Source organism: Hemibagrus wyckioides, linkage group LG03 (genome assembly GCF_019097595.1).
Source record: "Hemibagrus wyckioides isolate EC202008001 linkage group LG03, SWU_Hwy_1.0, whole genome shotgun sequence".
NCBI lineage: Eukaryota > Metazoa > Chordata > Actinopteri > Siluriformes > Bagridae > Hemibagrus > Hemibagrus wyckioides.
In genome coordinates this window covers 28,489,122-28,515,641 of record NC_080712.1, presented here as the reverse complement: position 1 = coordinate 28,515,641, position 26,520 = coordinate 28,489,122, and the positions used below count along the sequence as shown (strand labels likewise).

The 26,520-nt window shown below is 39.3% G+C and overlaps 1 protein-coding gene across 5 annotated transcripts in view; it reads right to left on the bottom strand.

The window, feature by feature from the left end:
• csmd1a (CUB and Sushi multiple domains 1a) overlaps positions 1 to 26,520 on the bottom strand; it is a 331,961-nt gene that overhangs the window by 82,273 nt on the left and 223,168 nt on the right. For all 5 annotated transcript variants that reach the window (XM_058386490.1, XM_058386491.1, XM_058386494.1 and 2 more), the window contains exons 11-23: positions 22,358 to 22,461; positions 22,041 to 22,153; positions 16,083 to 16,265; positions 14,441 to 14,767; positions 13,273 to 13,467; positions 12,999 to 13,137; positions 12,492 to 12,679; positions 11,429 to 11,617; positions 8,004 to 8,120; positions 5,561 to 5,776; positions 5,019 to 5,207; positions 1,659 to 1,828; positions 27 to 180 (exon numbers count right to left, since the gene is read on the bottom strand). In XM_058386490.1, the coding sequence (XP_058242473.1) occupies positions 27 to 180; positions 1,659 to 1,828; positions 5,019 to 5,207; positions 5,561 to 5,776; positions 8,004 to 8,120; positions 11,429 to 11,617; positions 12,492 to 12,679; positions 12,999 to 13,137; positions 13,273 to 13,467; positions 14,441 to 14,767; positions 16,083 to 16,265; positions 22,041 to 22,153; positions 22,358 to 22,461 (2,284 nt within the window). The remainder of the gene's footprint in view (positions 1 to 26; positions 181 to 1,658; positions 1,829 to 5,018; positions 5,208 to 5,560; positions 5,777 to 8,003; positions 8,121 to 11,428; positions 11,618 to 12,491; positions 12,680 to 12,998; positions 13,138 to 13,272; positions 13,468 to 14,440; positions 14,768 to 16,082; positions 16,266 to 22,040; positions 22,154 to 22,357; positions 22,462 to 26,520) is intronic.

The following is a 26,520-nucleotide window of genomic DNA, read 5'->3' as shown; positions in this document are numbered from 1 at the left end:
GAGACAGCTACTGGGAAATTACTCACTAGTGTATATCAGTTTGAAGCCTTTGCTGGTTCCCGTCCCGTTACTATTGAACTCGATCCACAGATGGTTGGAGGTACTGTTTATGATGTTGGCCATTTCACTTCGTGTAAAGTTGCCCAGCAGTCTCGATGAACTGTCTTGACCGTCATAAATCTGTGAACAAAGAGAAACGCATGTGAAGCATGGACAAACTGGATCTTATCCAATAAAGTTTTTTCTTTTTTTTAAAATTCCCTCCAAAAAATGTTAGGATTTTGGAATGCGTGTTGACTTCTGTAATTGTTTTTGGGTATTACAAGCATATTGAGACAGGAGGCTCCATGTGGGAGAAGACGGCAGCAGCATGGCAGGAAATATTAAAGGTTATAAATCAATGTCAAGCTGCGTTTTTTCTCCATTTTCTGCCACATAAGACATGATTTTAACCCCTAACAGACTAGATCATGCGACTCAAGGGCTGTATTTGTAAAAGCTAGCTGCCTAGAATGTGTAGGAATTCAATTCTCTGCCTGGATGGAAAGACAGAAAGATATTTCTAGCAAAGATCTTCCCATCCAATCAGCAAAAACACTTGCAGGGTTATTCATGCAACCCAAATTAACCGTGGAATCATTTGAACGAAATGGGGTTTGTCACAATGATAAGTATTGTATCAAATGCAATGGGAACAGAGATAATAAGGCTATAATGTCTTTACGAAAACAGTTTCTAGGATTCACGCAAAATACCACTAGGCAGAAGACTATAATAAAGATTTGAGAGGATCTGAATGCGACAAAAACTGCAGCTTATATGCTTACACCGCGGTTTAATTAGTGTCCATAGTGCTCTTTAGGGATCTCCGTTCTCATCGGAAACTATGTGCGCCTTGAGCACTGTATCTTAAATGAATCTATGAATAGTTAATGTCTTCACTTAGTCACATGTATGGCTGTCTTGTGGGTTCCAGGCTCTTTCATGTTAGCTGTGCGGCAAATAGAAGGGCATGACGCAATGGTGAAACTTTGGCACAAATTAGTGTAGAAATGCTTTTTAAAAATCACGCTCAATTGGTGGACTCATTCTATTATGTCCTCTTTATCCCCCATTTTTGATTTATCTTTTAGAAGAGGTGTGTTTGTGGAAATCCCACTCCTGCTTGCTCAGACAGGTATTATTATTTTTTCACTTACCTCTAATACATTCAAGTGAATTTTAAACGAATGAGTACTTTAAACCACCATGACCCTGAACGAAATAAAGCATTTACTGAAGATGAATAAAGGAAAGCGGTGCCACAAAAGCAACTTTTTTGCCCTTATGTTAATGAATACGGCCTTTAACTCCAACGATTTTGTTGGCTCCTGCTCCCAGTGCATGCCGCTACCTTGTAGGTACTGTATTCATTTTCGCGCAATCACAATATGAACAATATTTATGCAAAACAAATCCCTGCCCTATGCTTGTAAAAGACCCTGGTAGCACATTGACGCATAAGCTTAAATGCAAATTACAAATTTTTACCACTAAAACCAACTTTTCAAAAAATAAATAAATAAAGTTCCAATCATCTTTTAGTACTTTTATTTCACCTTGCTACTCTCAGTCATATTGAGCCATGAAGGGTGGAGCATTAAGAAGAACAAACGCACCTGGAGGAAGTCACCATCACGTAGCTGGAAGTCGCTGGCCATGAGCTGGATCCCCTTGCCGTTATCAGTCTGAATGCGATAAATACACTCGTGGTTGTTGTCATAGTTAGCTGGATAGTTAGGGGACAGGAGAACTCCTTCACTGCCTACTGAGGCGGCGCCGCACTCGGCTGGGCAAAATCCCACAAGCACAGCGTAGAAACAATAGAGAAAGACAAAGGATGATAGTTGAGGAGGGTTGAAGTGCAAGACAATGCTACATCAATGAAACTGAGAACAGCAGGTTGCAGAAAAAGATCACTACCATTTCCTCACACCATACCGGTGTTAGCAGTGTGAAAGTCCCTAAGTTCCCCTAAAGTTGTCCCCTAAAGTAGTGGCTCTCGTGCCTAAAAGTGGTGCTCACTTGAAATAATTAAGCCAGCAGCACCCTGACAGCTGTTGCTCTGCTTCCTGTTGATAGGCCAGTCTGACTATTTTCACCAGATGGAATCTGAGCCTTTGTCACTTTGATGGATCACAACTTCAAACTTCGGAGGAATGCTAATTAACGCGGGGCTTTATGTGTTAGTTAGGTATTGGTCACAAAAGCCCAGGGCTACACTAGAATGAAATGTCCTTGCAGTTAATATTCTGCGCTTGTAGGCTGTAGTATATGAGCAGATGTTGCCTCAGTTCTTGCTGCGAGTACCGTCTATCCAAACTTTTTAAGAGTATTTATATTGATTTTGAAGAGAATTCGCTCAAATAGCTGATTTGATCTTCTATTGGAGAGTAAAAGAAAGAAAACTACTGATTTGATGTTATCTAAGAACTGGGAAAAGTAGCACGATATTGATATTTTTTGCCTGCATCCCAGTACTGTATTTAAAGAGGCTCTGAGGCAATGCGGCATTTTAATGCAACCAATATATAAATCTCAATTATTCAAGACTAATGATTCCTGTAGTCACTGCACCAATTAGGAGTAAGCATAGGGGTTGTACATCCCTATACATACACCATACACACAAAGATCCTACATGATTGACTACAGTAATAATCTGATGTAAAAGCCTTGCACAATATCCATTGATCATTCAGTCAGCACTTTCAGACTTTCTGTCGAAAATGCCGTTAAAAACAAATGAGCAACTCAGATCATTTCGCACTGCCATGCCTATTTTGTCAAGTTCCATTAGAAATAAATGTGTTAAAATTGAATAAGAATGAGAGATTCATTGATGCAAATCATAAACATTTTGTCTGATATATTATTAATAAAATAAGACAGGATCCATTCTAAAATAGCTTGCAGAAGTAGAACTATAAAAAAAATAAACATTCTGTCCTCCATGTTACGCGTCAAATCCCAACCAAGCTGATCTCCCCTACGTAGCTGTGTAGAAAGGTTATTACACACTTTCTAAGTTGGTGTCTGAAGAACTGACAGGTGTGATGTTTCTGTGGACCTCAGTTATTAAGCATAACATAACATATTAATGTTGATCATGCTTCGTATATCATGTGTTTAATTTGCTCCAGTCTTATTTAATAAAAAAGCCCAGAGAGGCCATGTGATATTATTTTTTTTTGCTTTTGTTTTCTCGTGATCACGACTTAACTTTCTCGTGGTCTCGAGATAACAAAAGTTGTTTTCTCGTGATCACGACATAATCAGAACCGTGGTGAAGTTAGTTTGATATTCGGACATTAGACAGACACTCGGAAGCGCTAGTTTAGGGACCGTCGACAAATTTCTGTACGACTGAAATGTGGTACTTGTTACTTAACTGACTACGTTCCCCAGTTATTCTAATTTCTTCTTAAATATACATATGGCATGCGGCATTGCAAACAGCATTTGGTTATTTATAAATAAGAATTGAATTAATTGATAGTATTAATTATGCATCATGTGAATTAATTTGCTATTATTAATGTATTTTTAATAAAAAAAACACTATTTCTTCAATAGCTTCTAGGTCATGTGATCCTGTGACCCAAAACTAGTACTAAAATAATGGATAATGCTTTTAAATAGCTTTTGTGGTACTTTGATATCATACGCCAATTGCTCTCCGCAGCGCCACGTTATGTTGATCGATTTCAATGTATACAAAAAAACACGACTGCCCCCTACTGGTCTCGTCTTTCCTGCGCGAAAGCGTCACTCGCAATGCCGCACAATGCCGCGAGTCGTCGCGGGATTCCTGTCCCTCTGACGCGCATTCTTAACTGCCACATCTGTATATATGTATGTGTGTGTGTGTGTGTGTGTGTGTGTGTGTGTAATATAAGTACATATATATCAAATTATCTCAACAGGTCCAGTGTGGCACTTTGCAGCTTCAAACAGCCAGAAAAAAAATATGGAAATGCTGCTTGTGTGTTTAAGAAGACTATTGTGTAATAACAATAAAAAACGGTGTGTAATCGTGATAAAAATGACTTGTTTATTTATGTAAGAAAGGAGTTAAGCAAATGAAGAAAATAAACAAATGAATAAAAATCAATGAAGACATTTTTTGGGATAAGAAGAGGTGTACTTTGTGGAGGTGTCCAAGTAGATTATTTTAGTACTAGTTTTGGGTCACAGGGTCACATGACATAGAAGCTATTGAAGAAATTGTGTTGTTTTTTTTTAAATAAAAATAAAAATAAAAATAAAAAAAGAGATTCTTTGGGATACAAAGAGGTGTACCCTGTGGAGGTGTTCAAGTAGATCATTTTGGTACTAGATTTGGGTCACAGGGTCACATGACCTAGAAGCTATTGAAGAATATATATAGTTTTTTTTAATTAAAAAATAAATTAATAATAGCAAATTAATTCACATGATGCATAATTAATACTATCAATTAATTCAATTTTTATTTATAAATAAACAAATGCTGTTTGCAATGCCGCATGCCATATGTATATTTAAGAAGAAATTAGAATAACTGGGGAACGTAGTCAGTTAAGTAACAAGTACCACATTTCAGTCGTACAGAAATTTGTCGACGGTCCCTAAACTAGCGCTTCCGAATGTCTGTCTAATGTCCGAATATCAAAGTAACTTCACCGCGGTTCTCATTATGTCGTGATCACGAGAAAACAACTTTTGTTATCTCGAGATCACGAGAAAATTAAGTCGAGATCACGAGAAAACAAAAGCAAAAAAAATAATATCATATGGCCTCTCTGGGCTTCCGTAGTAAACAAAACATTCTACAAAAAAATATACAAGATTCAGTAGACTACATTTTATTACATAAATTGTTTCCCAGTTGCCATAATAATCATTTTCATGTCTTCCCAAAATGCACACTTCCTTCCTTCTGTCCATCCAAAAATTGCATTATGATTAATAAAATGATTCATAAAAGCATTACCTACCCACACACCTGGGCAGGGCTGCACTCCAGACACGCCTGCCTCCTCCCAGACACGTGAGTTTGCTCTCTCCTTCCAGCCGGTAGCCCGAGAAGCAGGTGAACACCAATGAGTCACCTACACCAAACTGGAAACCCACCCTCCTGCTGTAGGCTGGCACACCGGGATCGTCACATGGCTCAAGATCATACTCTGGAAATGTAGGTCATGCCATTAAAATGAAACATTGAGGTGTGTTGCTAAACTCATGACTTTTATAAAATGAGGGTTTTTTTAATTATAAATAAGTAATAGGCTTGAACGTGTAATGTGACTTAGATAGCAAGAATAATAAATATCAAACAGTTTTCTATATATCAAATAGTTGTTGTTAATTTTCTTCCTGTTCCTCCCATGTCCCAAAGCAAATACTCCTCTCCCAAAACAAACCAGAATGAATTAAAAGCCCATTTAATCTAAAATACGTTTTTTAAGAAACAGAACACAGTTAACAGTGACTGCTTTGGCGTGTCAGGAATCCAACAAGTTCATTGTGGTACTGATACCTGAAAAAGTGATGTTAAAACCCTCGTAAGACATGGAGAAGTCAGAGATGAAGCGGATCTGGGCACTGAAGTTTCCGAACAGGCCCGCTTTGATAGAGGGAGGCAGGACGGAGCCTGTGAGCCGAGCCACAGGTTCGTTGAGACTACCGTCCTCCATGATGAGCAAGTAATCGTGCGAGTCCTCCAGGTGGAATGTGTGAAAAACCAGCTGTACCCCTGCAGAGTTGCAGATTAGATTAAATCCCTCTGTCAGAAATGTTTGCTTTTGTCAGTGGGCGCACAAGAGCAGCAATAACAAAAATAATAATAATTCTGCCTCTGAATGCAAGCCAAGTAAATACAATGGAGGGGGATAATCACGATCGTGTAAGGCTCTGTTCACATATGATATTAACAATGGTCTCGACTAATCGGATCATAAGAGACCAGCTGAGACGAATATCCGCGCACACTGGACCACCTCACTGCCCACCCAAAGACTAGACAATATTGACAAATGCTACATGACTTCACTTTAAAAACAGCCTCAAGACTATTAGGCTCATATTAAAATTCAAGCACATCTGATTTATAAGGAACACCTACACCTTCAGTCCAATTTAAGTGAGTCTGTGCCCACTGCGGCATCTGATTTCAGCTCCTGATGTGCTCTCGAAGCCCATCTTTTGCATTCTGCCTGTTGTGAGATGCTTTTCTACTCACAGTGATTGAAAAGTGTGGTTATATGAGTTATTGCAACCTTCCTCACCTCCAACCAGCCTGACCTCTCACAGAACTGATGCTTGTTGGATGTTTTTGTTGCCCACTATTCTGTGCAAACTCTAGACACTGTTAAGTGAAAATCCCATGAGATCAGTGGATTCTGAAATACTCAAACCAGCCCATCTGGCACCAATAACCATGACAAAGTCACTGAGATCAAATTTCCCCCATTCTGATGTATAATAAGAAAATTAACTGAATCTCTTGACGTGCATCTGCATGAGTCCATACATTGCACTGCCCCCTGATTAGATCACAACATGAAAGAACCGCTATAAAGGAGCTAATAAGAAAATATATGTATTTCCTGATTAAATGTTTAGGCATTTGGATTGGTCAATAAAAGCTTTACATGTACCATTAATGGCAGCCTTTGTGGAAAAGCACATTATGAATGCTTTATTCATCAGTCACACAAAAAGAAAATGCTCTCACACACACACACACTAATGAAATAACAAACATTACCGTTCCAGGGAGTGTTTATCATTCAGAGTTAAAACTTGTATTTTGTTTGTTTGTTTTATATCTCTTACATTGTTCTGGAGGCATGTCTCATTAAGCTGTAGAAAAGCTACAACATTTCCTCTAGTCTCTGTGTCACATCCAGCTTTACCACTGCTCTGTGTGCCAATCTCAATCCATCCTGCTCACACTTCACTGTACTGCACTCACACACTCGCACTCACCTGACGTCTAGTTCCTGTTTTCACTCAGTGTATTTAAAGAACTCTTCCTGCTCAGATCTTTGCAAGATTTTCCCCTTTCTCCCATTGCTGAATTCTGAGCATTTACTTACTGTTTTACAAAGTTCACCTTATTTTTACATTCACTCAGTATCTCTGTATTGCTGTGTTTGCCCAATAATTTGACCATCATGGTCTGGTCTGTTATTCAGACATTACGCTGATGTGTTTACATCCACAAGCCTTCAATTTTCTGACACTGTGGCTAGAGTTCTTTTAATATCTGACCCAAATATAGTGATAATATACAGTAGTGATGCAATACACTGTGTTTTGCATCGCTACTATTTTGTGTTTAACATTTCAGCAGACAGGAGGTTCAATCTTCAGTCTGGCGATCTATCTGTTGGTTGAATATCTAATCATTTTAAAAATAACTTTCCAAAGTATGTCTATTACACCATTTGGCTGAATACATACAGATACATCTTGCTTATGATTTTCATTAATAGCTCGAAGTAAAAACACATGGTGATATCCATCCATTCCTTTTCTATACCCGCTTTATTCCTAATTAGGATCACGGGGGTCTGCTGGAGCCTATCCCAGCACACATGGGGTGAAAGGCAGGAGTACACCCTGGACAGGTCGCCAGTCCATCACAGGGCCACATATATAGACAGACAACCACACTCACTCCTATGGGCAATTTAGAATTACCAATCAACCTAATGTACATGTTTTTGGACTGTGGGAGGAAACCGGAGTACCCGGAGTAAACCCACGCAGGCATGTAAACTCCACACAGAAAGGCCCCTCCCTGTTCACACCCGGGATTCGAACCCAGGACCTTCTTGCTGTGAGGTAAGCCACCGTGCTGCCCCACATGGTGGTATAAGGAGTAAAATGGACCTAAAAGACTTTAAGTGTAATCGTAGCAAAGAGAGTCTAATCGTGTCTGAAATGATCAACCATTTGAGCTCTTCTTCACTTACCTTTGCCATGAGAGACTTCTATGGTCCACGTGCAGTTCAGAGAGTTTGGGTAGAAATCCGGAAACCCGGGAGAGAGAATAGTTCCAGTTTTCCCATGGACATACCCACCACACAAAGCTGAAGAAAAGAGGGGTGGAAGCACACATATGGTGTTTGATTATTGAAGTTCCAGGCTTGATTTGTGTACAGCTTTATTTGTAATAAAGGGCTCCCCCTCAATCTCCCAACACCTGGAGTGTGGCTTCCTTCTGTAATTATTCGTGTGCATCCTTGTATATCAATTTAGTTTTCTTGCTAACAATAACAGCATGCAATAACAATGATGATTAAGCACATGGACCGCCCTATAAGATTGGATTTGATTAGTATTCCAATTGTGGGAAAAATTACCCAAAGAAATTGCGACGTAAAAAAAAAAGAGTCTAGGAGGATTAGATACGGAAATCTAGGTCAGACTCTGTAAACTATATCCCTTGGTGCTGAGAATCTAATATGCACTTTATAAATTCCATAAACAAACTTTAAACTCCTTCCCTAAGTTACTTGTAGAGAAAATGATGGTGATGATTTTGAGGGGGGGGACCTTTTCTAAATGAACAGTATTTAGCAAACCAGAAAACGGATGTAGATCCGAGCTCAATATTCGCACAAATGTCTCATTTCTGGGATTTAATAGAACAAAACTGAGCTACTTTGCTTGCTAGGGTATTGAATTTTGGATACATTTACAGTAACAGGCTTATTGTAAATGGATATGGAAATAGCCGGGCTTTTCATAAACCAAGGTATGGAGTGTGCAGCTCTTGAGGCTATAGCGATGCTAGTGATTAAATAAAGCTTGCATTGTGCACATATTATCATATAAGCCCTGGGCAACAATGAAAGCTTGATCTACACATACGATTCTTTCATAGTGAGACAAACAAGGTACAAGTAATGGCACAGTACCCATCTACTGTACATAGGCTAGGAGCTCATTCATCATATGCTGGCAAAGTAACAAATTGTCAATCAATCTTATCTGCAAGAATCTCCACGATATTAGCCTGGGACAAAATGTTCAAAAATCACTGATCCCAATGCAATAAAATCAATTCGGTGGCATTTTACAGATGTAAACAAGTACAGACACATTATTCGAACTGAACAAAGAATGTGTGCTAAAGGAATATAAATACAGATCGGAAAAGTAGGGATCTGGGGATCAGGATCCCACAGGATAAAACAAAAAAAATTCATTTTGAGCACAAAGTCTTTACTTTCATGTGGTGCTTGAAAGTTAAGCTTGCGGGCAGGTTTGCCCGGTTTCTGCCCCAACTTTATTTCAAAAAACGCACAAAAATACCTGAAAACTAGCCCTCAAGTTTAAGCACTGAACAGGTTACTTTCTCATTTTCTTACATGTGAAACCAGTTCAGAGTGGTGCACAGGAAAGACCACGCACTGTGCACTGGGCAAAACACAGCATAAAAAATATCCATTCATTCATTATAAAAATATTAACTTGTACATTCACTGTGCTTGTTTCTTGTCATTCTTAAATGACTGAAAAAATCTTAATATAGTTCATTATTATGAAATTAGGCATTTTAGTGTTTGGTTACATCCTTTATAGGTACATGGATATCTAGGGATGTATAAAAAGGTGTAAAGAATAGCACTTATTAATATAAATATGAAAGGGAACACTTTCAGAATTGGCAACAGGATTGATTGTTACTGATGTATATATATATTTAATATATTTTTTTATGTATTTCAGGAACCAATCAATCCTACTGCCAAACCTAACAGTGTTCCCTCTCACATTTATATTAATAAGTGCTGTGGGTTTTTACTGAGACTGTCCATCTGATAGCAGTGTCTGGAGACACGAAGAAATAACTAAAAACCTGAAGAAAACTTGGAAAATTTGGAAGTGGATCAATAATTGATGTTTTCTCAACTGAAGCAGACTGTTTCATAAACCCATAAAACTACTGGCGCAAACCAAGTGCTACATATCTAGTGACACAGAGCAATTTTAAGAAGTAATAAATAAAAAGATTTCTTATTAAAATTAGAATAAAAAATAAAAAATAACAGTAATCTACACAAACCAAAAAATGACTGAAATCAGCTGTTGAAATAAAGCTCTGGACTGAGCAAACAGAAATCGATAAATGGCTTCACATGGCTTAATCATATATTTCTCTCCTAGAACAGGTATGAACGTAATTGTCCTGTTTATCCCATCTATAATGAACATCAGGCTGAGATGAGAGTGCATCAGACCAAAGCGTATTCCATTAGGACGGGAAGGCACAGGGGTGATAAGGAGCAGGCAGAGGAGGCAGAAGAAATTCTGAATGAAATGGGCTGTGGTTTGATTATGGCTACTGGAAAGCACATTTCATCCCCCACTACACTCACGTGTGCACGTACACAGTCAGGTAGCAAAAACAAACGGCTACATTCACCTGTAAGTCATCCCTCCCTGTTTAACCAACGGCTTTCTGCCTTTTTTCTTCATCCTCCACGAAATTATCTGTGAAACCTTTTACTCATCAAAAATGTATGACTTGGGAGAGCCTTCTGACTGCTTATGCTTTCTCATGCTGATAAATAAGGCTGGGCCCTAGAAATAGTGATGGGGTAGTAGATAGAGCTGGGATGAGAGAAGACGACTGACGGAGTCATTTAATTAGAGTCCTCCATCTCAGTCCTGAACATCCCTATTGTCAGCTTTACTACCTGTTACTCGTCATTAAACCCATTATGCTGAGTAATAATAAGGTGTCAGCATGTCCGCCTCATTTATTAGTGGTGTTTGTGTTGTTTCTAAAATTCTGGGTGTTTACAATGTAGACGTTACGTGTGTGCAGTGAATATTTAATACCAAAATTTGTGCACAGCAGCATTTAAGTCAACCTTTTTTCTTTTTCTTAACTCAAATCATATTGCTCAGGCATTCAGTGTAAACTGAGCTACAGGTGCTGCAGATCAATGCCTGGCCTGCTTGTCCTGAAACTGGACACACTTTCTTTCCAGGAGCTCACAAATGATCACACAACCTGATGGTATTATTTTAGTAATTCGACAAATCAAAAATAAAAAAAAGGGTGAAAACAAGGCCTACAATTTCATGATCATGTGGATTTGTTAACTTGTGTGCCCCAGTAACTGTTTGAGCATGACAAAGAAAAACGCTTGCATTTAATTCAATTCCAAACTCCAGCACTTCTAGTGTCACTGCTTCTTAATTTCTTAGTGCTGTAGCTTGTTAATTCTTCATGTTGTTGTTACACTTTTATTATTTGCCTGGTGGTTATTGTAATGCATGATGGAGATTACATGATGTCCCCCTGTAAAAACTTACAGTACATGTGCATAACCTGTGAGTTTTGACAAAGGTGAACACACACATAAACACGTAGTGTAGTTACCATCACAGCTAGGCAGAGCATGGTTCCACTGATGGTTCCTTTCGCAGACAATGGGCTCATCATCACTCAAAGTGTAGCCCTTATCACAGCTAAAAGTCACCTGGGAGCCAATGGCAAAGTTATCACCATGCCTCTTGCCATTTACAGGAATCCCAGGATCCAAGCATGAGTCACTCTCCATCATGATACCTGCAGAAATATAGAGAACTATTTAGTTCTCTCCCTCTGGGGCCGAAAATGAACAGAGGGAGGTGTCAGAAACACTTCATACAGTATAAATCAACTGTGGTTAGCTCCCCATAGATCACTGCACTGATGTCATTTTTTCCCTATATTGTTTCCTATGTAATATAATGGGAAAAAATGTGAACATTATATCATATAGTCCGGTATTTAGCATATGGCTGGTCGATATCTGTCCCTCTCCATGTGTCATGCTCTTTTAAGCTCTCTCCTAATGCAGTGGATATTACTAGAATGGTGTCATTCAAGCCAGTCCAATAAAGCCTCGTGTATTTGTTTTGACCTTTACAGTGATTGACAAATCACTGAGATTTTTAATAGTAAAGAAAGCAGTAAATTTTCATTACAAGATGCACTGGTGCTTGATTTGTACAGTAACACGGCTCACTTGAAACTTATCAACGTGTTATTAAAATTTAATCATGCTGTAAATCCCTAAACATCCTCTTGACTCTACAGCAAAGTTAATAATTCAGTAAGGTTAGTGATCTCTCACAGTTATCTACTGCCTCTCATTATTATTATTATTTGTCATGTAATACCAATACTGATTCCACTGTGGGGGAAAAAAAAAAACTTCTCATTTGTCTTTGGAAAGGTTTAAATGACTGGAATGCAGCCCAAAACTCATTTGTAACTAAGAAAAGAACCAGCAGGTGAATGTGGGAAGAAGCACAAAACCTCCTGGGAGACATAAAGCAGAAACAGCTCCTTTACCTCTGTAAAGTGCACTTAGAGCATTGTATGTGAGCCAACAGCTTCTACACCTTGTCTAGTGCACTACGTTTGGATTGAGGCAACGCCTCTGAGGCTGACTCACTCTCATAGCGGATCTGGAAGCCCTCGCTGGAGCGGCTGTTGTCGGTGGTGAACAGGAGGTACATGGAACTTCCAGTGCTGATAAGAAAGTGGGGCGCCTGAGTGCCGTGGTACTCGCCAATCAGAGGGGAGGAATTGGAAGGCCCATCTCGAACTTCCAGCGTATCATAATTAACCTCTGTCTGAAACCTGAATGGGAGAAGAGTGTCTGGTTATGGCCCCGATCGTTAGCGGAATTACTCTAATGAGACAGATTAGCTGTGAAATATAATGGACAAAACGGGGGGAATTAAGTAGGTGTGAAACAGTATGGATAAGGGCACAGCCGACAGTTTGTGGTACACGGCACAAACCAAATGTTTTGGCAATGTCATCAACTAGACTGAACTGGACTAGCATAACTGTTTGAGATTTCATAGCCATACTGGTCCACTGTTACATTTGTAAAATAAGGGCGGGGGGTAAGAGAGGATATTGATGTTAAGTTCCTGCAGCAGAGAATCCATACCTGTCAAAAGAAATCTTAATAGCATGATCCTTCCTGGCTTCAATCACCCATTCACAGCTGAGAGAGTCTTTGTAGTAGCCAGGCCAGCCGGGGGACAGCAAAACTCCTCCCGGAGCAGTTAAATGCCCACCACAGGGAGCTTGTGAAAATGGAAGAAGAGAAAAAAAAACTTGGACCCATTTTTAACCCACACTACACATGAGCTGAGTAAGGTGGGAACATCAATCAGGAGACACTTCATTCTCTTCTAGACCGGTGTGAGAATAAGGCCTACCTTCACAACGGGGCACAGCCGCGTTCCATACGACGTTGCCATCCTGGATGACACAAGTGATGGATTCCGAGCCGTGCGTTTTGATGAAGCCCTCGTCGCACGTAAAGAGGACCGAGCTTCCAAGTAAGAAGTGCTCACCGAAGCGCTGGCCGTTAATGGGGATGCCTGGGTCATGACATTCATTCTGGCCGAAGGCTGAAGTCAGAAGATGAAAGTGAAAATCAAATGTCAAAAGAAGAAGAATCTTAAACTGCACAATGCAGGTCACATTAGATCTCACGGTTGAAATGGTAGACAAGGGGGGAAAAAAGCGTCTGCTCCAAATACATCAACTCCTGATTGTAGTGACCTACTTTCCTTATCTGCAATCTAGTTCTGCATTTACACTTTATCTTTATATCACATTTATATCTTAGGTTGGAGGACACAAGACCTGACTACTCTGTGTGTGTGTGTGTGTGTGTGTGTGTAAATCCAATTTTCCCCTAAAGGCAGATGTGCTCTGAGTGGCAAGAGGTAAGAATCTTCAATTATTTGCTATGTGCCAAAGCTGCGCTATAGAATCTCTGCTGAGCTATTTTTTTAACCCTCAGTTAGAAAGTAGCATCTGCCTTGTGACAGAAAGACGGCTAATGCATAGGAAGCAACGGCTTCAGAGCAAAGCTCACAACCTAGCGGCCTTCCTGCTCCACAGTGAGACATCACTTCCTGCCTGTGACTGTCCAAGTCTCATCATTATAGGCACCAGTGGTGAGATATCAAACCATACTATCTTCTGTCACTGACATCTCGCAAACAACTGCTGTCATATAACCAGCCACCTGGGTACATCTGACACACACACACACTTTTTTGACATGGTTTGGGGTCCAGGCATCCAAACAGCTGCCCCATACATTTCTATCTGGACTGTTTTTTGTCTTAAAGCACAACTCTTTTCCTCTACAATGTAATGGAACTTTTTATAACATGGCAAAAAGAGTTGACATTTAAGATTCAACCACTGAAACACACGTTGAACAGTCCATGACTTGGCTTTAAACTCTAATGAAATCAGAAACGTTGCTCATACTCAACTGCCTTCCAACACACCTAGCACTGCTTGACTCCCTGTGATTCACCAAGAATACCTCAACAGAAAAGGCCAGGAATAAAATGAAGTGTTTACTCGTGTAGGTGATGTTGAAGCCCTTCCCCGTGTTGGAGTGGTCTGACTGAAACTCCAGGCGCATAATGTTCCCATTACTGGCAATCTGTGAGGGCACGTCCTTTCCAGAGAAGGTGCCAAATGTGGTGGGCTCGGGCATCCCGTCATCCTTCACAATGAGATAGTCAAACTGAGGCTCCACATCGAAGTCGCTGAAAATGAGATGGATCCGACTGCCCACCTCGGCTATGATAAGCCACACACAGTTCATGTTGTTGCCGTACTCTTCAGGGTAGTTGGGGGAGAGGATGATGCCTGATGGTGCAGTGAAATTGAAGAAGCAAGAGACTGCAGAGGGAAGGAGAGAAATGGGAATAACTATCCATTTTATCAGTTATTTACGTGCACTAAAAAAAAGAGACTATTTTCATTCCTAAAGTATTTACAAACAATAGTAGTTTTTGCTTCGCACCAAGACAGCACAGGGGGTCTTAAAGGAAAAATCCACCTTGAAAGCCTTTTAAATCTTTAATATTAACATGTGATCCTCAATGGTGTCCAAGATTTATTTTAAAATAAAATCCCTAAGAAAAACTCCTTATATCAAGAAGTTTTAATTTCCTACATTACCCACAATCCCCTTCGACTACCCATTGATAGTGACACCTGAGGAATTTGGCCCTTTATTTATCCCCAATTTAACCATCTAATGAGCGTGATGCGGCAGTGTTTTAGTCTGTCTAGCCCTCTCAACACTTACGTTGTGTTATATGTGCTCCGCTCAGACACTGCAAAACTTTCATGCGAATACCGCAGTCAAGTTCTAGACCGCTAACGAGCTGAGCTGAGTTTCTGCTGTAACTTAGCTGCATTATTTAGCGGCAAGCCGAGTCCCGTGTTGGCTTTGAGTCCAGTGTTTGCTGTTGCATTTCATGTTAATATGTCACTGGATGTTGTTGGAAAAGAAACTCTTGCTCGTTTGTTTTCAGGAGCTGACAGCAAAACATTACCATTACCATATATACTGGAGAAAGGGGAATTTTTTTTTTTGCCTGTTATTGAACATCATGGTAAATGCGCTAGCATTGTTCCACTGTAATGTCAGTGTGCCACAAGACCATTAACATTTCACAGGAAGAATGAAAATACTGCTGAAAAAACAACAAACTTTATCCATAATCGCTGAATACAATAATATAACTAAGTATAGAAATAGAAATATATTTAATGTGTCTCAGGGTGGAGTTTTGCTTGAACCCAGACGAGAATTTGAGAATGAGCTGCTTGGCTGAAGCAGCCGATGACTCAAGTGGTCTGAGCTTGGCTTGGGCCCAAAAGGCAACAAACAATAACAAAATGATTAATTCACAAGGTGCCTGTCCAAACTACAAAGCACTCAGACACGGAAAAAAACATCTTACAATAAACACATCGCCAACATAACTAGGAGCTAGCGGCATTCTTCCTGTTTTAAAAAAAAAAAAAAAAAGCAAAACAAATGAGGTTATAATAGATCAGGAATAGTGTCAGCTCAGAAACGGCAGCCAACACGCTGCCATTCGGATTGGCGTTGTCGATCTGTCAAGCCTCTCCAGTGCAGTGCGTTCATCATTCTAAATGGCAGAGCGTTAATTATAGCCGCACATTTTGGAAGAGGACTTACAGACGCAGCTGGGTTTGTTTCCAGACCACTGGTTGTTTTGCTGGCAAGATATAGTCCTCTCTCCGACCAGCTCGAAGGCAGCCTGACACTCAAAGGTCAGCACGTCGCCGTGCAAAAAACTCTCCCCCTTACGCTTGCCATAGGCTGGGACTCCTGGGTCTCCACATCCTCCTTTGTCAATCTCTGTACAGAAGAAAAGAACAGCAAGAAGGAAATACGGTCAGTTAAAGAATTACAGGCACCCTACCTCTGCCTCTGACTCTTCCTCTGACTTCTTTCAACAAGGTGTTTATGCCCATACAGCTAATGAAATGTATCGGGTTACAACACAGGAATTTGCCTGGCCTTGAAAAATAGAAACTCTTAGCCCAAATAAAAAAAATACAGGTTGTCCTGTTTAAACATCATTTACCATCATTTGTGTGAACCATTTAATCATAATGCACTGACTTGTTGAGTAAATTATACACCATGCTCTCTTTATATAGCATTAACCTTGCTTTCTGTGGATTAAAGATCTTTCCTTGTAGGAAATACTTTGCATTCTGGGTGAATAATGGCCTTCAGCAAAGATGTGGACGTCGCACAGAGACAGGATGTGAAGGTGAAACATTGCCCTGCTTCCTCACACCTTCTTTTATTTCCTTAAGATGATGTGGATGGTTTTATTTCAGTTATTTTCTTTCCTTTCTTTAATTCATTCATTCACTAACTCACTCACTCCACTGACCCAGCCAGTCTGTAATCTACAAGGATTTGTTTTTTTTCCTCCACAAGGTATTAAGTACAATTAAAATACCTTTGAAGCCGCCAGGGGCAATTAGTGGTCAGATTTACAAAGGCGCCAGGTCTATCGGCTTCAAATTAAACCCATGCTGATCTTATGATTGAGAAGCCATCGGCTAAGTTTTACAATTAGCCTAATGCTCTCCAGGTTGGAAACGTTCTTTATCCAGCCCTAAATCAAAAACAACGGAGCAATAACAATATTCACCAGAGGATTAATGCACACTTTTAGCAAGTGGTGTTAAATCAAAATGAATCCTAATTCAATTATCCAATAATAATAATAATAATAATGTGTTTACCTGGTTAAAATTCCATTTGTGCCATTATCATAAGTGCTCGACAAGCCAGATGGAGTTTTACTTGGGCACAAGTAGATTTGACTTATTTGTTTTAATTGCTAAGTGAATCCATCATTTAATAATTTGCACATCCTTTACAACAGCAGAGTGCACGTTATCCAAAACAGAGCTGCAAATGTACCTTAATATAGACATCTTACTTCTTATCTTACAAAAATATATAATCTATTCCAGCTTACACTCTGTGTTCAAGAGTATTAATGGTCCATCATACTCAGTTTAAACAGCTAGATTAATGCAATCTAGCAAATCTAGCCTGCATGCACTTAAATTCATAATTTATAAGCATATAATGTGCTTTTACTGTCCAAATCTAAACAACATATTCTCCCATATTTATGAAGTCTTTACTGAGTTACACTATATGGGCAAAGTTTAGTGGTCAGGATTTATGATTTTTATTTTCTTTCTCATAAAAAGCAGCATTTTCAATGTTGTAGACTTAACCAACTATTGTGACCTTGATGGTTGATCGAAAGTAAATACTAATATAAAAGAAGTGGAGTGATTGTTGATTATGCAGCCAGAAAGTCTGAGTCACAAGCTTTAGTCCAATGCAGCAATAATCCACAGGGGGGGGACGTGTGATGAAGCCCAACACCAAGCGTCAAGTGGATTATTTTCCCATAACAGCAGGCCCTGAAATATTTAATTCATTTTTATACCACAGTGATTTGCTGATCATTACAATTTTTTATTTCTTAATGAGGGAAACATTGTGCTTTTTTTATTAGCGGTCGAAAAAGATATCACCAAAGCATTATAAAATATAAATATATCACCTTAAGGGCGTTCTTAGGGGGAAAAAAAGACAGTAAAATGTTCAGTTATCGTTCGTTTATTAATATGACGATACACTACGCTACCCTCTGTCCTCAAGACTTAGCAGAAAACCTCCTGACCCTTACAAAGTAGACAGTGGAGATTCTTCCATAAATGTTTAATAAACATCTCCTAAAAGAAAGCATTTCTATTTCTGTTTTTTGTTCAATATCACTACATTTTTTACATTATTGTTCATTTTACATTATACAAACTTTCTGATACTGATAAAGGACCAAACTTCATTATCATTTATTATAACTGTCATCATCAGTGACATTAGTAAAAATCTACAGTAAGTAAAAGTTCTGACGCTCCTCAGACAAACTTCGCTCCGGATCATTGGCATTTAGATTCTAAAAATACCCAAATCATCTACATCATATTTACTAATGACACTGTGCAAAAGACCAATAAAAATCTATTTTCACTGCATGAAAATGCATATCTATGTACATAGAAATGCATATGTAATCTAGTATTAGATGCATAATTTTAGAAAGGCAAAGGACAGCAGCCAATCATCTGGGCTTTACAGAAATCTAAGGGAATATGGAAATGACCAGATGGTTTGAACATCTGTGAAACCGGGCTATGTGTGTGTGTGTGTGTGAGAAGGACTGCTACATCTTTTGGTAGAAGCAACGTTTCAGTTTCATGCACGCCCCAGTGTTAATTGTTAAGCTCTAGCTCATCTCTTTTTGTAGTTCACTTTATAAAATGCCAATTCTGATGTCACCATACTGTTCATCATACTGGACCGGCATGTTTGTGAACAGATAATGCTGAACTGATCTGAATGTAACACTGTCTGGACTTCACTCCACTCATTAAATCTGCTCTGGTTGATACTGCGAGTTAAAAAAAAAAAAACTCTCACCCTTAAAAAAGGGTCAAACTTACATAACTTGATATGTATCTGAGCATAAGCGCTATTGAGTCTTAAAGCAAAATGTCCAGCTGATCCTCCCTGGCGAGACTATTGTCAAATACAGCAACGTGACTAGGAGCACATGTGTGAAACTGGATTTACACAGAGTTAATTGGGTTTGTGTCGTTGTGCTTGGGCTTATCCAAACAGTGAGAATTTGCTCGATTGTGAGGATACAGTTTTGGGTGAAGAGTCGTGGAAGTAACTGGGGATTTAACTGTGATACTAGTTTGTTATAGAAAGAATAGGAAAAAATGGAAGGTTCAAAACTGTAATTAACATTAATACATTAATCTAATATTCCAATACTGTACTATCTTATTCCACAGGACAATTCCATAGTGAATATATAAATTTACGAGTAACATACTTTCTAAGTTTATGTTAACGCCATTGTTTCCACAAAAACACAGACTTCGTTTGACCATCTGAGGCTCTGGAAAACATGCAGGATTGGCAACTTGGCAAACGTTTATAAAAACAGATGCCTCGGTTTAATACCAGGCTTCCTTTAATGCTATTTTCATACACACCGAAGGCCAGGTAGTGCATTTCATTCAAGCATTTCGAGCATGTCTGCACTGCACATATGCTGCTCCATTTGTTTTCAATTTGCACGCTTCTGGCGAAGCTGGCGTGACTCAACGGCTTTGTCGGCCGAGCCGTTTTGTGAGGGGATGAAAAAACTGTACAATGCAAACGCAGATGTAAAAATAAAAGTTGAAACATGTCGCATACGAAAGTTCATAAATAACGTGCTTCCAAAGCAGCATATATATACACATATATATACACTAGTCCTGTAAGCAACTATGAACAGATTATTGCGATGGAGTGATCGATACAGACATGAATAAGACACTATTTGTTTTTTTCATGGAGCATCTGGGATCCCGCAGGAGCAAGTAAAAAAAAAAAAAAAAAGTCGCATTAGACAGCAGTCAAGAAAACCAATGCGTGGCACTGCATAATGAATTAGTTAACTTTAGTAACTGCTTGGCCGAAGTCATTCACTCACTCGAAACGCATGAACACTTTTTTGTTGCTGTATTAAGAGAGATATTAACCATTTAATGTTTAGTTACCCAGCCAGGTGGGCGATTGGAGGGAGCGGGGCAGAATACGGATATGTGTAGTAAATTGACCGTTACTGTTAACCTGGGATGCCAAAGAACATTTTCTTTAGCTCTGTTCATGTTTCCCTGTTTTAAGCAGTGCCCATGAAAAGGGCACCCATGCAAAGGATTGTTGTTTGTAATGCAATCTAGATGATTAGAAATGAAGTGTATTAGCCATCTACATTAGTTATCTTATCTGGATTGCAGTGGGGCGCTGTTTTTTTTCCTTCTTTACTTTATAAAGCACTTCTGCACAGCTGTAAGCAAAGTATGTTTCTGCTTTCACTGAAACAGAATCACTCCTTGTGTTATGGCTGATCATCAAGAACATCATACTAGGTACAAGCTTTAATTCTCATCTGTAGACATTCTTGCATAGTCTGTATTGGTTGCTGTTGTGTAGTGCTACATACACTACCAGTCAAAGGTTTGGACACACCTTTTAATTCAATGTTTTTTGTTTAGGGATTTATTTTCTACATTCTAGAACTATACTGGAGATTTCAAAACTATGAAATAACACACATGGACTTAAGTAATCCATATTTAATGACAACAAAAAACAGTCAGTTGTTATTTTAAGACACGAAGGTCAGGTGTTCTGGAATAGTTCTTGCAAGAACAGTATTGTCAAGTGCATTTGCAAAACCCATCAAGCACCATGATGAAACTGGCTCACATGAAGACCATCCCAGGAAAGCAAGAGCAAAACTTACCTCTGCTGCAGAGGAGAAGTTCATTTAGAGTTACCAGCCTCAGAAATCACCAATTAACAGCACCTCAGATTAGAGGCGTTATGAAGGCTTTACAGTAAAAGCATCAGTAGCAGACATATCTCAAGATCAACCGTTCAAAGGACATTATTGTGTATTTCGGCCGCCTTCAGCATTGTTTTACAATGTAGAAAGAAATAAACATCAGGAAAGACCATGGGATTAGAAGGTGTGTCCAAACTTTTGACTGGTAGTGTATAAACTACTAATTTATGACTTTTTTGTGTAATATGTTTTTTAAAGTGGCACGGTGGCTTAGTGGTTAGCACGTTCGCCTCCAGCTTCCTGGGTTTGTGTCTCGCTCCCCCTCACTGTGTGTGTAGAGTTTGCATGTTCTCCCCGTGGGTTTCCTCCATGTGCTCCGGTTTCCTCCCACAGTCCAAAGACATGCTTCTAGGCTGATTGGAGTCTCTAAATTGCCCGTAGTGTGTGATTGCGTGAGTGAATGAGTGTGTGTGTATGTGTCCCCAGCAATGGGTTGGCACTCCGTCCAGGGTGTATCCTGCCTTGATACCTGATGACTCCTGAGATAGACACAGCCTCCCTGTGACCCGAGTATAGACCGGATAAGCGGTACAGACAAGGAAATGAAATGGAAAAAAAAAAGTTTTTTGGATGCGTAGAAGATAGTGAAGAAGATCAGCACACTTTGCCATGTCTCAGCATTAATCGTGAAATATATCCAGATCCCTGTCCTTCTGTCTGTTCTATTGTTTGGAAACATACACTAGATGTCAATACAATACCAGTATGAGTATGAGAAAATGAGCACGGTATTGAGCCAATCCCAGTATTGATTTTGAGTGAATCCCTAGTTTTGACCAAATATGAGAACTAGATGATTAATGTAGCTGAAGCCGAGGAACTGTCAGAGCCACAATTCATTCATGGACCATAACTGACAGTGCTAGCATCCCTACTACTGAGGTTTCCAGAGCATTCAAACATTTTAAAATTCAGAAAGAAACGAACGAAGGAGGAAAGAAAACACCTTCTTCAAATATTCAGATATGAATAATTGGGGCAATAAAAAGACACCTTTAGTGGCCTGGCATTATACCCCTGGCATATGTCTCTGATTCCTTACCTTGCAAAGAACAGGTATGATTTATTTCTTTTATTTTATCATTAGATTTTTATTTCCCCAGAACATAACTTTGACTAACCTTCATAAATGGCCTTGAAGCCCTGAGAGCCGATGGTGTCATCAGACTGGAGATGGAGCCACATCTGGTTGCTCATACTCACAATCAAATCAGGCACACTGGAGCCTGTCAAACTTGATTAAAGACATAAAAGCAGACTTATACTTCAGTAAAAAAAAATATAGCAATGAAGAAGGTTTTACATGAAACATCAGAAATATATATTTTTGTTGTTTTGTGTAGGAATTGTAAATGGGATAAAAATCAGTCATTTTAATCCCGTGTGCTGTAAATGTGCATGATCAAATGCGTAGCGTGGAAGGGATCTGAGGACTCACACATAGAGCACTCTTCTGGCATCACCGATCTTTCCTCCGTCACCCACTGTTAATGTATCATAAGCTCTTTCAAGGTCAAACTCCTCAAACGCCAATTTAATGACCTGTAAAAATAAGTCCACATGTAAAAATATGTTACTCATTTAATCCTCTTTTTATACACAAACTGCCACTTTAATAGGAACATTCATACACCTCATTCATGCAATTATCCGATTCCACATATATATACACCGATCAGGCATAACATTCTGAGCACTGACAGGTGAAGTGAATAACACTGATTATCTCCTCATCATGGCACCTGTTAGTGGGTGGGATATATTAGGCAGCAATTTTTTTCCTCAACGTTGATGTGTTAGAAGCAGGAAAACCGGGCAAGCGTAACTATTTGAGCGAGTTTGACAAGGACCAAATTGTAGCTAGATGACAGGATCAGAGCATCTCCAAAATTGAAGTTTCTCCAAAACTGCATCTTTCAAGTGGTCCAAGGAAGGAGCAGTGGTGAACCGGCGGTGTCAGAACACACAGTGCATCGCGGTTTGTTGCATATAGGGCTGCATAGCCGCAGACCAATCAGGATGCCCATGCTCACCCCTGTGCACAGCCGAAAGCACCAACAATCGGAACATGAGCATCAGAACTGGACCACAGAGCAATTGAAGAATGCAGCCTGGTCTGATGAATCCCTGATGGCTGTGGCCTCTTTCAGCAGGATAATACACAGTGCCACAAAGCAAAAATGGTTCAGGAGTGGATTGATGAGGACAACAATAAGTTTGAGGTGTTGATTTGGCCTCCATATTCCCCAGATATCAATCCCATCAAGCATGCGTGGGATGTGCTGAATAAACAAGTCAGATCCATGGAAGCCCCACCTCGCAATTTACAGAACTTAAAGGGTCTGCTGCTAACATGTTACCAGATGTACCACAGCACACCCTCACGGATCTAGTGGAGTCCATGCCTTGATGGGTCAGGGCTGTTTTGCCAGCAAAAGGGGGACCAACAAGGCAGGTGGCCATAATGTTATGCCTGAAGATTGGCTGAATAGATAACTGCATGTACAAGCAGAATTAAAGTGACCCCTATGTGTGTGTGTGTGTGTGTTTACAGAATAATATATAGATATATTTTTTGACATTAACATGAGCAAAGATTTATAACTTAATTTTTTTCAAATCTTAAACAGGCCACAAAAGTTCAACCATGTTTGGTGTATGGAAAAGAACAAAGCCTGGAGAAAGACAGGCTACATGAGCATTTGATGTGCGAGTTAAAAGAAAATTGCATTTCCAGAAAGATCGCTTGAAGGAGGAACACAACACAGGAAAAAAATAAAGCTTAATTAGGACAGGCCCATTATCAGCATCCTCACATTCTCTCAATTGGGCAATTAAAGAGATATTGCTCTCATTCATATTCCTTCCTCTTTTATTTTTTCTTTCTTTCAAATGCCTCTTGAGGAGCCACAACCTTAGCAGGTAGAACAATGTTCTTGGAAAAATCAAGAAAAGTAGTAGAACTCAAACTATCACATCATCAAAACACTCCCACATCGTAAGTCCTTGTAATATCATTTAAGAGAAAGTTCTGTCACTCAATTTGGTTTCAATGACTCTGAAAGCAATCGGAGGTGCTTTGAGCACAACAATGAGTGCACTTCTCATTTCCAAATGCGCTCTTATTCTCAATTGCACCTACAGAAATGTGCCTAATTGATCATAGCTTAAACTGAATGGGCTATGATTTTGATTTAATTCCCCTCGCTAAAACTATAACACTCACCTACACAATATGAGTGTCGTTTGTTAACACTACAAGTAAAAATACAGACGGGAGTGAGGTCATGCTAGTTGAAGAAGCACAGATTTTCGACGGGGCCAGCTATAAACCTCAGAAGTACTTAATGGCCAATCTGTATAAGATGTCAGAGTGTTTAGAGCGAATTGCTTGGCGAGGCATCAAATCAGAAGTCTAAACCGAAGCTCCTTAAATTATCCTGTCAAAAAGTAAAGACACTTTTTACACGAGACTTAGCCAGAGGCGAAAACCACCACTCACGGTCCATATAAACACAATCCTAACGTGACAGAATCTAAGCGATTGTTCCCTCAACTGGCTTAACTACAACGTTTTAGACCAATATTGATCACTTCATTTTATACAAAACTCTAAAGCCTGACAAATGGCTTTTTTCGCCCCCCTCTAACTTTTAGAGTTAGTACACAGTCTCAAAGGCTTATTAAAAGAAAACATTTGTTTTGTGCCTCACAATTTCTACCTTCACAAAGGTTTACTGTTTATATACTTGACATTTGGCCAACTTTTTTTTTTTTGGTTCAGCACATACTTTTCAAGCCAACAGCAACACTGGAGTGCTTTTTCCATGAAAGAGAAATTTAAGACCGATAAATGGGATGAATTTAGTCGCAGGACTTTGCCACGTTACGTCAGCTGTACAAAACTTTGGACTTGCATAGCAAATCAAGTACCCAAATTTTTTATTTACAAGGAAAAGAAAATAATTCAACCATAGTCATAAATCATTATGAAGCGAATTTTGTGTGTTTATAGCGCTTTCATACAGCTGAATAGCTGGATCATTTGGCTAATGATGCGAACATGTTAATGGCAGGGCTTGGCGTTCATAATAGCTTATGATTAGAAAAATCGGACAGGAACTGCACACGTGAAGATCCTCATAAATCATCGTGAGCCGAATTAGTGTTCTAACTTTGCTTTCAAGACCAATTCTGCTTCATGTACTTCAAATGTACGTAGTCGTTTTATCTTTTCCACCTGACTCTTCTGTATGTTCACTGGTTACGTCATGCTTTTCTCTGCAACACAAGACGATTAATCACAGACTGATTATCTAACAGAGAACGTTGTTAGAAGAGTTTACCATTTGTCAGGTTTTATTAAGCCGAGACTTAATCAGGAGCCCGGGCTGTTTAGAGACACAGCCTCCGCTAGCTGCCATAAACAATAAAGCTATAAGGTATCTTACTTTGCTAAAAGGCATATCTAAAGATGTGTCAACACTATGCACGCAAACATTGAAACATGTTCTCCTCAGTCAGCTTTGGTAGAGAACCGGGCAAGTTGGAAGTGTGGTTTGTTACATAATCTGTTTGATGTACTAACGCTTAACAACTAGCAGCAGGTACTTTTCTCCACCTCTCACTATCAGCATGTACGTAGCTTCAAGCAGTATAGATGGCGTTGCCAGGTTTAAAAGTTCGTTTTAAAGTTAAACACATTGTTATTTTCTATTATGTGCTAAAAGTGATAATTTTTATATGTGAGAATTTATCTCTCTCCTTTAAGATTCTGTGTGAATGTATTTATATCAGTGAATTAGTTTGCTCTAAGACATGTTCATCTAAGACAGCAGATGCCATTTTTGTGCTGGTCAAAATGGTGCAAATTTCCTGTCACTTTATTAAAGTGCAAGCCAATTTTTTGTTCAGTTGTTATTTTTGTGGCCATACATTAATATATTACGGTAAGGTTGGTAGAGCAGCACAAAAGGCACTGACATTCAAACCCCAGTGGCTCAGTGGGGTTTTTAAACAAGTTTTAGTCTAAAAATGGCCTCTCTTAAACCACTATTTATGTATTCAGTATTCAATGCAATGACTTAAGTTCAAAAGTTATATCAATATTTAAGCAGGGAAAGCTGTTGAAATTCACAGCAGGCTTGCACAGGTGCTAAAGTTGATTTTCTGGTTGACCCTTCTAGATAATTAAAATTACCTGGGTGCAGTTCAGGTCTCGAAAGTTAGCGGATTTGTAGTTTCTTCACTATGTCATTTCAATTTGGATACTTGTTTATGCACAAAGAAATAGGAACAAACAACTCTGATTAACTGGCAATTACCCCGAAAGCTTTCATGAAGCGTACAGTATTCGTCACATCCTTCTGTTTGTCTTTCGTCAACTTTACGCATCACACACAAGGCCAGGACGCCTCTGGTGTTGTAATGACTGTGGTGTTTAGTGGAGAAATGAATCGTTCAGCCATTTAAAAGCATGTTTGCACGTAATATGTTCAGACCAAATCCGCACACATGTAGCGACTTGATGAGCATGCAGTTCCAAGGAAGTTGGTTCGTAGCAGGAAACCATGTGCTTTATGCGCTTGACTGCAGTGCGCA